This window comes from Rana temporaria, chromosome 5 (genome assembly GCF_905171775.1).
Source record: "Rana temporaria chromosome 5, aRanTem1.1, whole genome shotgun sequence".
In the NCBI taxonomy this organism is placed as follows: domain Eukaryota; kingdom Metazoa; phylum Chordata; class Amphibia; order Anura; family Ranidae; genus Rana; species Rana temporaria.
The window spans coordinates 386,364,449-386,378,589 of record NC_053493.1 but is presented as its reverse complement, the minus strand read 5'-3'; the positions used below and the strand labels follow the sequence as shown (position 1 = coordinate 386,378,589).

Here is a 14,141-nt window from a genome sequence, read left to right as displayed (position 1 = left end):
TGGCTGTCCGAGCGATCCGGGATATGGGGGCGGCTGTTCGTTTTTGTCCACCCCCTCCGGATCGTTCTCAGCCAATCCGCGCGCTCCCCCTGCGTGTCACTTCCTCCTCCTGTGTAAACACAAGAGGAGGAAGTGATGTGATCTCTCCTCTCGGCGGTATTTTCAACTTCCGCTGAGGAGAGATCACATCACACAGTGAGTCTGCACAACACTACACTGACACACACTACACATAGGCACATTAACCCCTTGCGATCACCCCCCCCCCGTCAGTGTCACTGAATGCAGTGATCATATATGTACTGATCACTGCATTTAGTGTCAGTGTGACAGGCAGTTAGTGTTAGGTTCAGGGTAGCCCCCGTACCCCCCCTAATAAAGTTTTAACCTCTTGATCACCGCCCTAGTTAACCCTTTCACTCCCTATTGCCAGTGTCACTAAGCGATCATTTTTCTGATCGCTGTATTAGTGTAGCTGTTCCCGCTAGGTAGCTATTTTTTTTTTATTGCGATTTTTTTTTTTTTTTTTTTTTTTTTTTAGTTTTTTAGTTTTTTTTTACTAAAGACATGTGGCTGATTAAATTTTGGCCTAAATGTTTGACTAAAATTTAGTTTATTTGATTTTTCCTATAACAAAAAGTAAAAAATATTGTTTTTTTTCAAAAATGTCGCTCTATTTTTGTATATAGCGCAAAAAATAAAAATCGCAGAGGCGATCAAATACCATCAAAAGAAAGCTCTATTTGTGGAAAGAAAAGGACGCAAATTTTGTTTGGGAGCCACGTCGCACGACCGCGCAATTGTCTGTTAAAGCGACGCAGTGCCAAATTGTAAAAACCCCTTGGGTCATTTGGCAGCATATTGGTCCGGTCCTTAAGTGGTTAAAGAAATATTTTTTTTTTTTTCCTTTTAGTAACCCTTTAATTTATGAATAAAGAATACTACTTGCCTGGTAGCCTGACAGGTCTAATCTGTGTACATAGCTCCCAACTGTCCCTGATTTGGAGGGACTGTCTCTGATTTGGAGCAATGTCCCTCTTTTCTCCTCATTTGTCCCTCGTTTTGGTCTGATCTATATAGATGTATATAAAATTTACTTTTTTTCTATCAAAAAGTGTTTTCCAGTGCTAAACCTTTCATCTGATTTCTAAATTGCTGCATTTGTAAATTCCAAAAGCCAATATAAAGTAGTGGACAAAAAAGCACTTGTGGGTTTAACTGATCTTGTCTTTTTTATGCAATTGTCCTTTAAGGGGGTGTGGCAGGGGGCGTGTCCAATGCCTGCGTACTTTTGCTGACAGGTGTCCCTCAGTCCCATCTCAGAAAAGTTGAGAGGTATGTGTGCACCACAGGAGCACATACTGTAGCCAGTATGTGGGAGACAGAATTATTGTTGGTTGGTAGGGGATCAAATACTTATTTTACTCACTAAACTGCAACTCAATTTATAACATTTGTAGCATGTGTTTTTTTTTTTTTTTTTTTTCAGGATTTTTGGTTGATATTCTCTCTATCATTTAAAATATACCTGTGATAACAAAATGATAGACCCTTCATTTCTTTGTATACTTACAAAATCTGCAGGGGATCAAACACTTTTTTTCCCCACTGTATTAAGCAGACTTTTTTTCTGCAAGGTCCCCTTTTATCACTTCATGAACATATATGTTGGCAGAATGGCTTAAGTGGGCAAAGCAACGTACAGTTCCCATTATTTTTATTTATTCTTATTAAAACAATTACTATTGCGGAGAGCACTATGTTATTGTCTTTTATGATTGCATGACCCATGTGACCTTGGAGTAATTGGTGTACACTAGTCGCTATCCTCTTCTGAACCTGGATTGGTTGGCTGTCGATTTGAATCATCTACTTTAGCCCGTAAGGCAGGGGCGCCCAACCTTTTGAAGGCCGAGGGCCACTTAAAGCGGATGTGCCATGGGAAAAAAATATTAAAAGCCAGCAGCTACAAATACTGCAGCTGCTGACTTTTAATATTAGGACACTTACCTGTCCTGGAGTCCAGCGCCAATCGCAGCAGAGGACGAGCGATCGCTCGTCTCTCTGCTGCTCCCCCCGCCATCCACGCTGAGGGAACCAGGAAGTGAAGCGCTGCGGCTTCACTGCCCGGTTCCCTACGGCGCATGCGCGAGTCGCGCCGCGCCCGCCGATTTGCTCCCGCTGTGTGCTGGGAGCCGAGTGTTCCCAGCACACAACGGGGGGGGGGGGGGGCTTTGACGGAATGCCCGTCTTTTGCCCGTGAATGCCGGGCCGGAAGTGGGTGCAAATACCTGTCTTTAGACAGGTATCTGCACCCCCCTCCCCCCTGAAAGGTGTCAAATGTGACACCGGAGGGGGGGAGGGTTCCGATCAGCGGGACTCCACTTTAGGGTGGAGAACCGCTTTAAGCGACTTAGTAACCAGTCTCGGGCCACAATGAGTGGGATGAGCAGATAACAGATCTTTGTCCAGTCTGCATATGCAAAGCAGACACAGCCCAATCTACTCTATGGGCCCTCCGATCCAATCAGATAGAAGGGGCAGATCCACTTCTGTTTTTTTTTTTTTGTTTGTTTTTTAGCAGATCGGATTGGAGGTAGGCAGGTGTAAACATACAAAAGTCTGTTTACATTTGCCGCTCCATAGAGGTTAATGGAGGGACCGATCCTGTGAAAAGGGGCCCAAGGCTGCTTTTGCACTGATGGTCTGCGGTCTATTGCGGCGCAGTGTACCTGTGGTTTTCCCGCCGGTTAGCTGCACTTTGCCATAGACATCTATTATATCCTGCAGGTCTGGTGCCCTTTTCTGAAAAGCCGCTTGCTTCCTCTACCGCCGACTTCATTTACAACACTTATGCTCTCGGATGGCAGGTTGTCAATCTGGGCTTGCCAACCAGCCATCCCAGAGCAGGAGGTCGCGGGCCACATCAGAGGGCTCCGCGGGCCACATGTGGCCCCCTGGCCACTGGTTGGGCACCCCTGCCGTAAGGGAAGGTGCATATGACCCTCCATAATTAAGGGGTCCCCTTTGTAAGGTGAGTGGCCCTCCTTATCATTGGTGGAGGTTTCTTGTATACCCACGAAGTCACCTGCATGCTGTATTCATGTATCATCACTGAAGACCACACGGAGGGTGCTTGCTATTTGATATGTGGACTGGAATTTAGCGTTGCACCGTTTGTTTTACAAAGCAACGTACCTGTACGTTGATTTAAAAATCCCGCCGTGCAGGCCCGTGCCCGCCGCGAACTCCGTGAGGTGCCCACGGGGCCCGCGGACTTGATGTCCGCCGGTGTCCCACGATCGTGTCACGGAGCGGCAGAACGGGGAGATGCCTACCTGTATGTAAACAAGGCATTTCCCTAGTCTACCTAGTGACGGGACACTGATCTACTGCTCCCTGTGATCGGGAGCGGTGATCACTGTCGTGTCACTCGTAGCCCATCCCCCCACACAGTTAGAATCGCTCCCTAGGACACACTTAACCCCTTCTTCGCCCCCTAGTGGATAACCCCTTCCCTGCCAGTGTCATTTACACAGTAATCAGTGCATTTTTATAGCACTGAGCGCTGTATAAATGACAATGGTCCCAAAATAACGTCAAAAGTGTCCGCCATAATGTCGCAGTCACGATAAAAATTGCTGATCGCCGCCATTTACTAGTAAAAAAAAAAATTATAATAAAAATGCCATAAAACTATCCCCTATTTTGTAGACGCTATAACTTTTGCGCAAACCAATCAATATACGCCTATTGCATTTTTTTAAAAAAATATGTAGAAGAATACATATTGGGCCTAAACTGAGGAAAAAATTATTTTTTTTTATATATATTTTTGGGGGATATTTATTATAGCAAAAACTAAAAAATATTGCATTATTTTTTTCACATTTTCGCTCTTCTTTTTTTGTTTTTTTGTTTATAGTGCAAAAAATAACCGCAGAGGTGATCAAATACCACCAAAAGAAAGCTCTATTTGTTTGGGGAAAAAATAACTTTTGGGTACAGCGTCGCACGTCCGTGCAATTGTCAGTTAACCACTTAAGACCCGGACCAAAATGCAGGTAAAGGACCAGGCCCCTTTTTGCGATTCGGCACTGTGTCGCTTTAACTGACAATTGCGCGGTCGTGCAATGTGGCTCCCAAACAAAATTGACGTCCTTTTTTTCCCACAAATAGAGCTTTCTTTTGGTGGTATTTGATCACCTCTGCGGTTTTTATTTTTTGCGCTATAAACAAAAATAGAGCGACAATTTTGAAAAAAATTCAATATTTTTTACTTGTTGCTATAATAAATATCCCCCAAAAATATATAAAAAAAACGATTTTTTTTCCTCAGTTTAGGCTGATACATATTCTTCTACCTATTTTTGGTAAAAAAAAACGCAATAAGCGTTTATCGGTTGGTTTGCGCAAAATGTATAGCGTTTACAAAATAGGGGATAGTTTTATTGCATTTTTATAATTTTTTTTTTTTTTTTTTTAGTACTAATGGTGGCAATCATTTTTTTTTTTTTTCCATGACTGGACATTATGGCGGACACTTTGGACAGTTTTGACACATTTTTTGGACCATTGTCATTTTTTACAGCAAAAAATGCATTGTTTACTGTGAAAATGACAATTGCAGTTTGGGAGTTAACCACAAGGGAGCGCTGAAGGGGTTAAGTGTGACCTAATCTGTGTTTCTAACTGTAGGGGGGTGTGGCTGTAGGTGTGACGTCATCGATTGTGGTTCCCTATATTAGGGAACACACGATCGATGACGGCGCCACAGTGAAGAACGGGGAAGCTGTGTTTATACACAGCTCTCCCCGTTCTTCAGCTCAGGGGACCGATCGCGGGACACCAGCAGCGATCGTGTCCGCGGGTCCCCGCGGCCGCGGAGCTTCGAACCGACGCCCGCGAGCCACGGCTGGGCATTTAACAATCACGTACAGGTACGTGATTGTGCCCAGCCATGCCATTCTGCCGACGTATATCGACGTTAGGCGGTCCTTAACCACTACAGATCCGCGCTATCGTCAAAAGACGTCTGCAGCGCGGACCTGAAGTGCCGAGAGGACGTCTTTAGACGTCCTATTGTTTACATTACCCGCGTGCGCCGCTGGGGGGCACGCAGCGGGTAAACACTGTCCCGGAGCATCGCTGGCAAGCCGATGCGTGTACCTGGCGGCCGCAATGTCCGCCGGGTACACGCGATCATCGGTAACACAGCAGGGACGTGGAGCTCTGTGTGTAAACACAGAGCTCCACGTGCTGTCAGAGGAGGGGAGACCGATCTGTGTCTCTTGTACATAGGGACACAGCATCGGTCACCTCCCCCAGTCACCCCCCTCCCCCCACACAGTTATAACACACCCAGGATACACATTTAACCCCTTCCTTACCCCCTAGTGTTAACCCCTTCCCTACCAGTAACATTTATACAGTAATTAGTGCATTTTTAATAGCACTGATCGCTGTATAAATGTGAATGGTCCCAAAATTGTGTCAAAAGTGTCCGATACGTCCGTCGCAATATCGCAGGCCTGACAAAAAATCGCAGATCGCCGCCATTACTAGTAAAAAATTAAAAATAATTCATAAATCTATCCCCTATTTTGTAGGCGCTATAATTTTTGCGCAAACCAATCAATAAATGCTTTTTTTTTTTTTTTAACAAAAATATGTAGAAGAATACGTATCGGCCTAAACTGAGGGAAAAAAAAAATGGGATATTATTATAACAAAAAGTAAAAAATATTGTGTTTTTTATTTTTTTTTTTTTTTTTTCAAAAAATAAAAACCCAGAGATGAGCAAATACCACCAAAAGACAGCTCTATGTGTGGGGAAAAAATGATAAAAATATCATTTGGGTACAGAGTTGTATGACCGCGCAATTGTCATTCAAAATGCGTCAGTGCTGAAAATTGGTCTCGACACGAAGGGGGTTTAAGTGCCCAGTAATGAAGTGGTTAAAGCGACGCAGTGCCGAATCGCAAAAAGTGCTCTGGTCAGGAGGGGGGGGATTTTTCTTCCGGGGCTGAAGTGGTTAACTCAAGTTGGGGAAAGTAGTACATTAGATTTAATTTGTGCACGCGGCATTTCACTCCATAGATGGGGATCACATAAACAGTACATGTTTTTCCCAGAAAGCCATGTCAGGTCTCTGAAACGTCCCCGAGGTTATGTTCTGCGTCCGGTGTAAATGCAAATAGTGCGCACCGCAATTCTTCTGCAACAATTGATCCAGTTACTACTCTTTCCGCTTTGCGTGTCCGGTCTGCGAGCGGAGCACAGAATACATTTTACAGATGGTGGGGAAGCGGGTGATACATATGTATGAGGCGCATTGTCATTCAGACAGTGCCTCTCCTCTGTTTATGACAATCATCATGGATACTGTAGTTAACGATTCCGTACTGACAAAGAGAATGGCGCTTGTTCTTTCTAAAAATAATTTCTGTTTGAACGTTGTTAATTAAATGCTTCCATGCTGCGCTGTTTATTAATCTTCTGGTACTTTGCCATTAAAAAAAAAAAGAGGTCCCTTACCCTCCAAAGTATTTAACTCAAAGACTGGTGTGATCAACACTTACAAAGAATGCAGATTTGGAAAGCATGTGCAGAAAAAAAAGGAAGCCGATTGTCCCCATTTTAAAATTGAGCTTAAAACTTTTTTTTGAAAATGAGTCATTGGCCCTGATTCAAGTAGAATTGCGCGATATTTGCGGGGGAGCAGGGCAACGATTTTGCCCTGCGCCCCCGCAAATATTTTGCGCTGCCCTCGATTCACGGAGCAGTAGCTCCATGAATTGCGAGGGCGCGCCGGCAAATTTGCCCGGCGTAAGCGCGCGCAAGTTAAATGATCCCGCCGGGGGTGGGAATCATTTAAATTGGGCGCGCTCCCGCGCCGAGCGTACAGCGCATGCTCCGTCGGGAAACTTTCCTGACGTGCATTGCGGCAAATGACGTCGCAAGGACGTCATTTGCTTCTAAGTGAACGTGAATGGCGTCCAGCGCCATTCACGTTTCACTTACGTAAACGCAGTGAAATTCAAATTTCACGGCGCGGGAAGGCCAGCTATACTTTAGCATTGGCTGCCCCTACTATTAGAAGGGGCAGCCTTGCGCTAAAAGTAGCCATACGGAAACTCCGTACCTGGCTTGCGCGGGGCCCGCGCAAGCTTGTGAATCAGTGGTAGTATGCAATTTGCATACTACACGCTGATACACAATGGGAGCGCCCCCTAGCGGCCCCCGCAAGAATGCAGCCTAAAATCTGCGAGGCATAAGAGCCTTATGCCGCGCAGATTTTAGGCTGCAGCCGGTGTAACGAGGTTCCTGAATCAGGAGCACTCGTTACACCGGAGCAAGTAAGCACTTGCGCTGCGTAACCTATGGTTGCGCGGGCGCAAGTGCTTCTTGAATCTGGGCCACTGTTTAGTAGAGGAGGCTGGAGAATAAGCAGAGAGGTCCCAATGGGTGTTCAACCCGCTAATAAAAATCTGACAGCTCAGGAGGAGCCGCTGTACTAATTATCCAACGTTAGTACAGCAATCTCACCTGCTGTTCTATTGTGTTCTGACAGAGGGACACCCCCCCCCCCCTCCACCACAACATTTCAGTCAGCGCTCTCAACCGCTTGCCGACCATGTGGCGACTATATACGTCGTCAGAATGGCACGGCTGTGCAAAGCAACGTATATATACGTTGCTTTGAATTTTGCGTTTGTGCGGGCGAGCGCGTGCCTCTGCCGCAAGCTCCATGACCGTGCCCGCGGGACCAGCGGACTCGTGTCACGGAGCTACAGAACGGGGGGGATGCCTGTGTAAACAAGGCATCTCCCTGTTCTGCCTAGTGACAGGACACTGATCGTCTGCTCCCTGTCATCGGGAGCAGTGATGTCGTGCCACATGTAGCCCAGCCCCCACACAGTTAGAATCACTCCCTAGGACACACTTTAAAGTGGAGTTTCACCCGAAAAGTAAATTTTTAACATTAGATTGAGGCTCATTTTGTCTAGGGGAATCGGGTAGTTTTTTTTAAATCTAAGCAGTACTTACCGTTTTAGAGAGCGATCTTCTCCGCCGCATCCGGGTATGGGCTGCGGGACTGGGCGTTCCTATTTGATTGACAGTCTTCCGATGGTCGCATACATCGCGTCACGATTTTCCGAAAGAAGCCGAACGTCGGGTGCGGCTCTATACGGCGCCTGCGCACCGACGTTCGGCTACTTTCGGAAAATCGTGACGCGATGTATGCGACCGTCGGAAGCCTGTCAATCAAATAGGAACGCCTAGTCCCGAAGACCATACCCGGAAGCGGCGGAGAAGATCGCTCTCTAAAATGGTAAGTACTGCTTAGATTTAAAAAAAACTACCCGATTGCCCTAGACAAAATGAGCATTAATCTAAGGTTAAATTTTTTTTTTCGGGTGAACTCCCGCTTTAAAGGGGTTGTAAAGGAATTTTTTTTCCCCCCTAAATAGCTTCCTTTACCTCAGTGCAGTCCTTCTTCACTTACCTCTTGATTCCATTTTGCTTTTAAATGTCCTTATTTTTTCTGAGAAATCCTCACTTCCTGTTCTTCTGTCTGTAACTCACCACCGTAATGCAAGGCTTTCTTCCTGGTGTGGAGAAAGACTCTTGAGGGGGCGAGCAGGAGTGTCAGGACGCCCACTAACACACAGCTCCTTTCTCTATCTGCAAAGTAGAGTGTCCTGACACTCCTGCTCCTACTAAAACAAATGCATTCTCATGATCTGTGTACTGTGGGAGACCAGACATAGTGATTGCAGGGTCCTGGGTTTAGTAACACTAGATGGAGGTGTCAGCAGGGCAATGCAGGTATGGATGAAAGAGCCGCATAGATAAATTATTTTAGATCCAGTTGCTCTCTAAATTCTGTCCTGAATAGATCCTTTATTATCCTATCAGTGGCGGCTGGTGCTCAAAATTTTTGGGGAGGTGCAAACGAAAGAAAATAAAAAAATTGCAGCCTCACTGTGCCCATCAAATGCAGCCACTGTGCCATCAATTGTCACCACTGTGCCATACCATCAAACGCAGCCACTGTGCCATGCCATCAAACGCAGCCACTGTGCCATCAATTATCACCACTGTGCCATGCCATCAAATGCAGTCACTATGCCATCAATTCAAACCACTGTGCCATGCCATCAAACGCAGTCACTGTGCCATGCCATCAAACGCAGCCACTGTGCCATGCCATCAAACACAGGCACTGTGCCATCAATCGTCACCACTGTGCCATGCCATCAAACGCAGCCACTGTGCCCCTCAATTGTCGCCACTGTGCATGTCACTGTGCCCTTTAATTGTCACCACTGTACCAATTATCGCCACTGTGCCCATTGTTGCCACTGTGCATGTCACTGTGCCCTTTAATTGTCGCCACTGTGCCCATTGATGCCTCTGTGCCCATTGTCGCCGCTGTGCCCTGTAAAATGCACTTACCTTACTCCTTCCACGTCCCTCGATGTCTTCTCCCGCCCTGGTGACGCTTAAGCCAATCAGGTTACCGATAACCAGAATCGGGGAACCTGATTGGCTGAGACGGCCGTCAGTCTTATCCAAGGAACGCACCCCCCGTACGTTCCGAGGATAAGACATCCGGGAGCCGAGGGCATTATTCAGGTGGCCGGCGCTCAAGTTCCGGCCATCTCTGAATAGACCAGCGGCAGCTGGCAACAATAACATACATTCATGCAATGCATGAATGTATGTTATTAGACTCAGTGGCGGGCGAGAGCCAGAGGGGGCGGCGCTCCAGCGCCCTCTCTGGACGAACCGGCACTGTATACTATAGCAGATTTTTTCCATCTTTTTCCTCCAGAGCAACCCCTAAAATAATTTTCAGGTCTCGAGCAGCCCCCGGCATAAACCAATTCATTGGGATTCAGTAGTAAAAATGCGCCATTGGTAATAGTAGGGAGAACGCAACCTTTACAGTGGTGGTCGGAATGCCATCCATACAGATCATTGGTGTCATGCGTCTGGCTTTATAAATGAATATAAAGAACTCCTGCACTCCCAAACCAAGATCGATCTGACAAATGAATATTGATAAACAATAACAAATGAATAATAGTGCGGTGGCAGCAGGCGCTAAATTGCGTTCCCACAATTCCAAAAGTATAATGAATTAATAAAGTACTGCGCTGCTGATCTTTCAGAATATTAAACCTGTGCAATAAATCAATGCTGTAATTGTAATGATTAGACGTGCGTGAAAATAACACACCAATACTACAAATACATAATGCTGTGCCTAAAAATCAGTCCAAAATAATGAAATTTGTGCCTTGAAAAAGTATTCACACCCCTTGAAATTTTCCACATTTTGTCATATTACCACCAAAAACGTAAACGTATTTTATTGGGATTTTATGTGATAGACCAACACAAAGTGGCACATAATTGTGAAGTGGAAGGAAAATGATAAATGTCCAATTTCTTTACAAATGTATATCTGAAAAGTGTGGCGTGCATTTGTATACCCCTAACTAAAATCTAGCTGAACCAATTGCCTTCAGAAGTCACCTAATTAGTAAATAGAGTCTACCTGTGTGCAATATTAATCTCAGTATAAATACAGCTGTCCTGTGAAGCCCTCAGAGGTTTGTTAGAGAACCTTGATGTACAAACAGCATCATGAAGGACAAGGAACACACTAGACAGGTTGGGATAAAGTTGTGGAAAAGTTTAAAGCAGGGTTAGGTTATAAAAAAATCTCCCAAGCTTTGAACATCTGACGGATCACTGTTCAATCCATCATCCGAAAATGGAAAGAGTATGGCACAACTGCAAACCTACCAAGACATGGCCGTCCACCTAAACTGACGGGCCATGGGAGAATCTGTCCACAGGACAATTATTAGTCCTGCTCTCCACAAATCTGGCCTTTATGGAAGAGTGACAAGAAGAAAGACATTGTTGAAAGAAAGCCATAAGAAGTCCCGTTTGCAGTTTGTGAGAAGCCAGCGGCGGGCACAGTCCAACCGAAACGGATATGCTGGAGAGTTCATTCTCAATGGGGCTGATTCACTAAAACCCCGTACACACAATGAGAAAAATCAGACGAATGATCATCGTTTTTTTATTTTTTTGCATGCTAGTCTAATATCGAAAATTAACTCAAATTACAAAAATTCTCGTAACACAGAATACAACTTTGGAAGTGATGTAATGTATAACTACTTGCTGGACGTCCTCACGAGCAAGCGCTGTGCCCGCCGCTGTATCAAGGGAGCGTGCTCGCAAAAGCTTTCCACCATGCTCGCTCGCTCGCATGCATGAAGGTAGAAAGCTTTTGCGAGGAGGAGCTGAGACAGCCGCCAAGGGACCCCAGAAGACCGGATTCAGGGACACTCTGTGCAAAACGAGCTGCACAGTGGAGGTAAGTATAACATGTTTGTTATTTAAAAAAAAAAAAAACAATCTGCCTTTAGTGATCCTTTATTGGGCACTGACAGGTGGCACTGCTGAGGTGGCACTGATAGGGGGCACTGAGATATTACTGATGGGTGGCACTGATGATTGGCACTGATGGGTGGCACTGAAGGACACTGGTTGGTACTGCTGGGTGGCACTGAAGGGTACTGATAGGTGGCACTGATAGGCAGAGCTGATAGGTGGCACTGATCACTGATGGGTGGCACTGATATGTGGCACTGATTGTGAGACACTGATGGGCATTGATTGGCAGCATTAATGGGTGGCACTGGTAGGTGGCACAGTGGGCACTGGTAGCTGACACTGGTGGGCACATAAAATGCAGCTGTGGCTTTCTGTGTGAGGGACTAATGTCCCTCTGTCAGAAGCCAGTGATCGGCTTCCCCCCCTCCCCCCTCGCTGACAGCACGAGGGAAAAGAAATACAGATTAACAAGCTTCTGTTTACATCACGTGATCAGCTGTCATTGGCTGACAGCTGATCACGTGGTAAGGGGACGGGATCGAACCCTTACTTTGGTCTGTGATCACCCGAATCTCATAGATTCGGTGATCAGAGCGTGCCGCACGCGACCCGCAGACAACGCTTGCTCGTGAGGACGTCCAGCAAGTAGTTATACATTACATCACTTCCAAAGTTGTATTCTGTGTTACGAGAATTTTTGTAATTTGAGTGAACTCTTAATTTTCGATATTAGACTAGCATGCAAAAAAAAAAACGATGATCATTCGTCGGATTTTTCTCATCGTGTGTGCGGGGTTTTAGTGAATCAGCCCCATTGAGAATGAACTCTCAGGTGATTGAACTCTCCAGCATATCCGTTTCGGTTGGACTGACCCATTAGCAATTCACTCGTTAAACAGTTTTCAGCAAGTCCGCAATAAATATCCGTATCGTACTAGATTATCCAATCAAAGAACAAATTGTGGATTTTGTTTGAGTTGCTCTTTCAGCGTAGTAGAAAGTTTTTCCTTTTCGTAAAAATTGCACAGGTGTCGCTTTTCTTAAGCAGTTTTCTTTCATTTCTTCCAGCTATTCATTGCAATCGGAACTCCAATAATATCGAGCACACTGCCAGCGCGGACAACATCAACGTGAACCTCCAGGGGGAACACACTGACTCACCCTCCGCTAAGGACACTTCAAAAGTTCCGGAGCCCAAGGGGACACCCAAGAAAGTGCAGACGGAGCCAGACGCACCCAAGGTAATAAGAAGCCGGAGCCCGAGAGTGATGTTAGAACAAATCATTTAATTAGAGAAGAGTATTTGTTCTGTAAACACGACAGGCTCCTATGATTAGAATGCAAAGCAGAGAGAGGAGTCCTGAGGTGAAAATAATTAGGGAAGAAAAATGGAATGCTGTAGAGAATCAGCAATGAGAATGCAGAATGAATGTCTAATCGCTGTTTATTCAGTGGAGCCTGCAGAAGTTAGTTTGCCGAATTCTTTTTCTCGTCATTATGTGGCTCTTCATTTGTGGTGGGATTGTCTAGGTGGCCATAGATTAGGTAATGACAAAGCGCTAACATTTGCGCAAAACGCGTCTACCTCTTTGTCCCCTGTTCCATCTCTCAACCACTTGTCATATGAAGCCTCAATAAAAGGATTTTTGGAAGTGCAGCCACCCGGAATTATTTCTTCAGGCCATAGATTAGTGTTGGTGCACATACAACACCATAGGGGGCACCAGAGGCGTTGCTAGGGGGGTGCGGTCCGCACCGGGTGACACCCGCTAGAGGGGTGACACCATCCCGTGTTTTTTTTTTTTTTTTTTTTTTTTAGCCGACATGCCCAGCCTGCCCTGTGCAATCCCAGCCTGCTCTGTGCCACCCCAGCCTGCTCTGTGCCACCCCAGCCTGCTCTGTGCCACCCCAGCCTGCTCTGTGCCACCCCAGCCTGCCCTGTACCACCCCAGCCTGCCCTGTACCACCCCAGCCTGCCCTGTATCACCCAGCCTGCCCTGTATCACCCAGCCTGCTCTGTGCCACCCCAGCCTGCCCTGTACCACCCCAGCCTGCCCTGTATCACCCAGCCTGCCCTGTATCACCCAGCCTGCCCTGTACCACCCCAGCCTGCCCTGTACCACCACAGCCTGCCCTGTACCACCCCAACTTGCCCTGTGCCACCCTAACTTGCCCTGTACCACCCCAATCTGCCCTATGCCACCATGACTTGCCCTATACCACCCCAACCTGCCCAATGCCACCCTAACGTGCCCTGTAACACCCCAACCTTTCCCATGCCATCCCAACTTGCCCTATGCCACCCTAACTTGCACTATACCACCCCAACCTGCCCTGTACCACCCTAACTTGCCCTATACCACCCCAACCTGCCCTATGCAACCCTAACTTGCCCTATACCACCCCAAACTACCCTATATCACCCCAACATGCCCTATACCACCTTAACCTGTCCTATACCACCCCACTACACCAACCTGCCACTATACTGCCCTATACTATCATTTACAGGGGCTGGTTTGGGGTGCGCCGCGTGCGCTGCCTGCTTGGTGCTGGACAGCCTAGACAGAGGGGGGGTGACACCATGTTTTACCGCACCGGGTGACACCAACCCTAGTGACGCCACTGGGGGGCACCTTGGTGATACCACATACAGTACGTTATTCAGTATGTATAATGCTACAGGAAACTGTCAGGGACTACAGACATAATACAG

At 46.5% G+C, this 14,141-nt stretch overlaps 1 protein-coding gene across 3 annotated transcripts in view; it reads left to right on the top strand.

The window, feature by feature from the left end:
- The window catches only part of SAMD12 (sterile alpha motif domain containing 12), a 936,923-nt gene that overhangs the window by 110,476 nt on the left and 812,306 nt on the right, over window positions 1-14,141 (top strand). For all 3 annotated transcript variants that reach the window (XM_040354887.1, XM_040354886.1, XM_040354888.1), the window contains exon 2: window positions 12,494-12,666. In XM_040354887.1, the coding sequence (XP_040210821.1) occupies window positions 12,494-12,666 (173 nt within the window). The remainder of the gene's footprint in view (window positions 1-12,493; window positions 12,667-14,141) is intronic.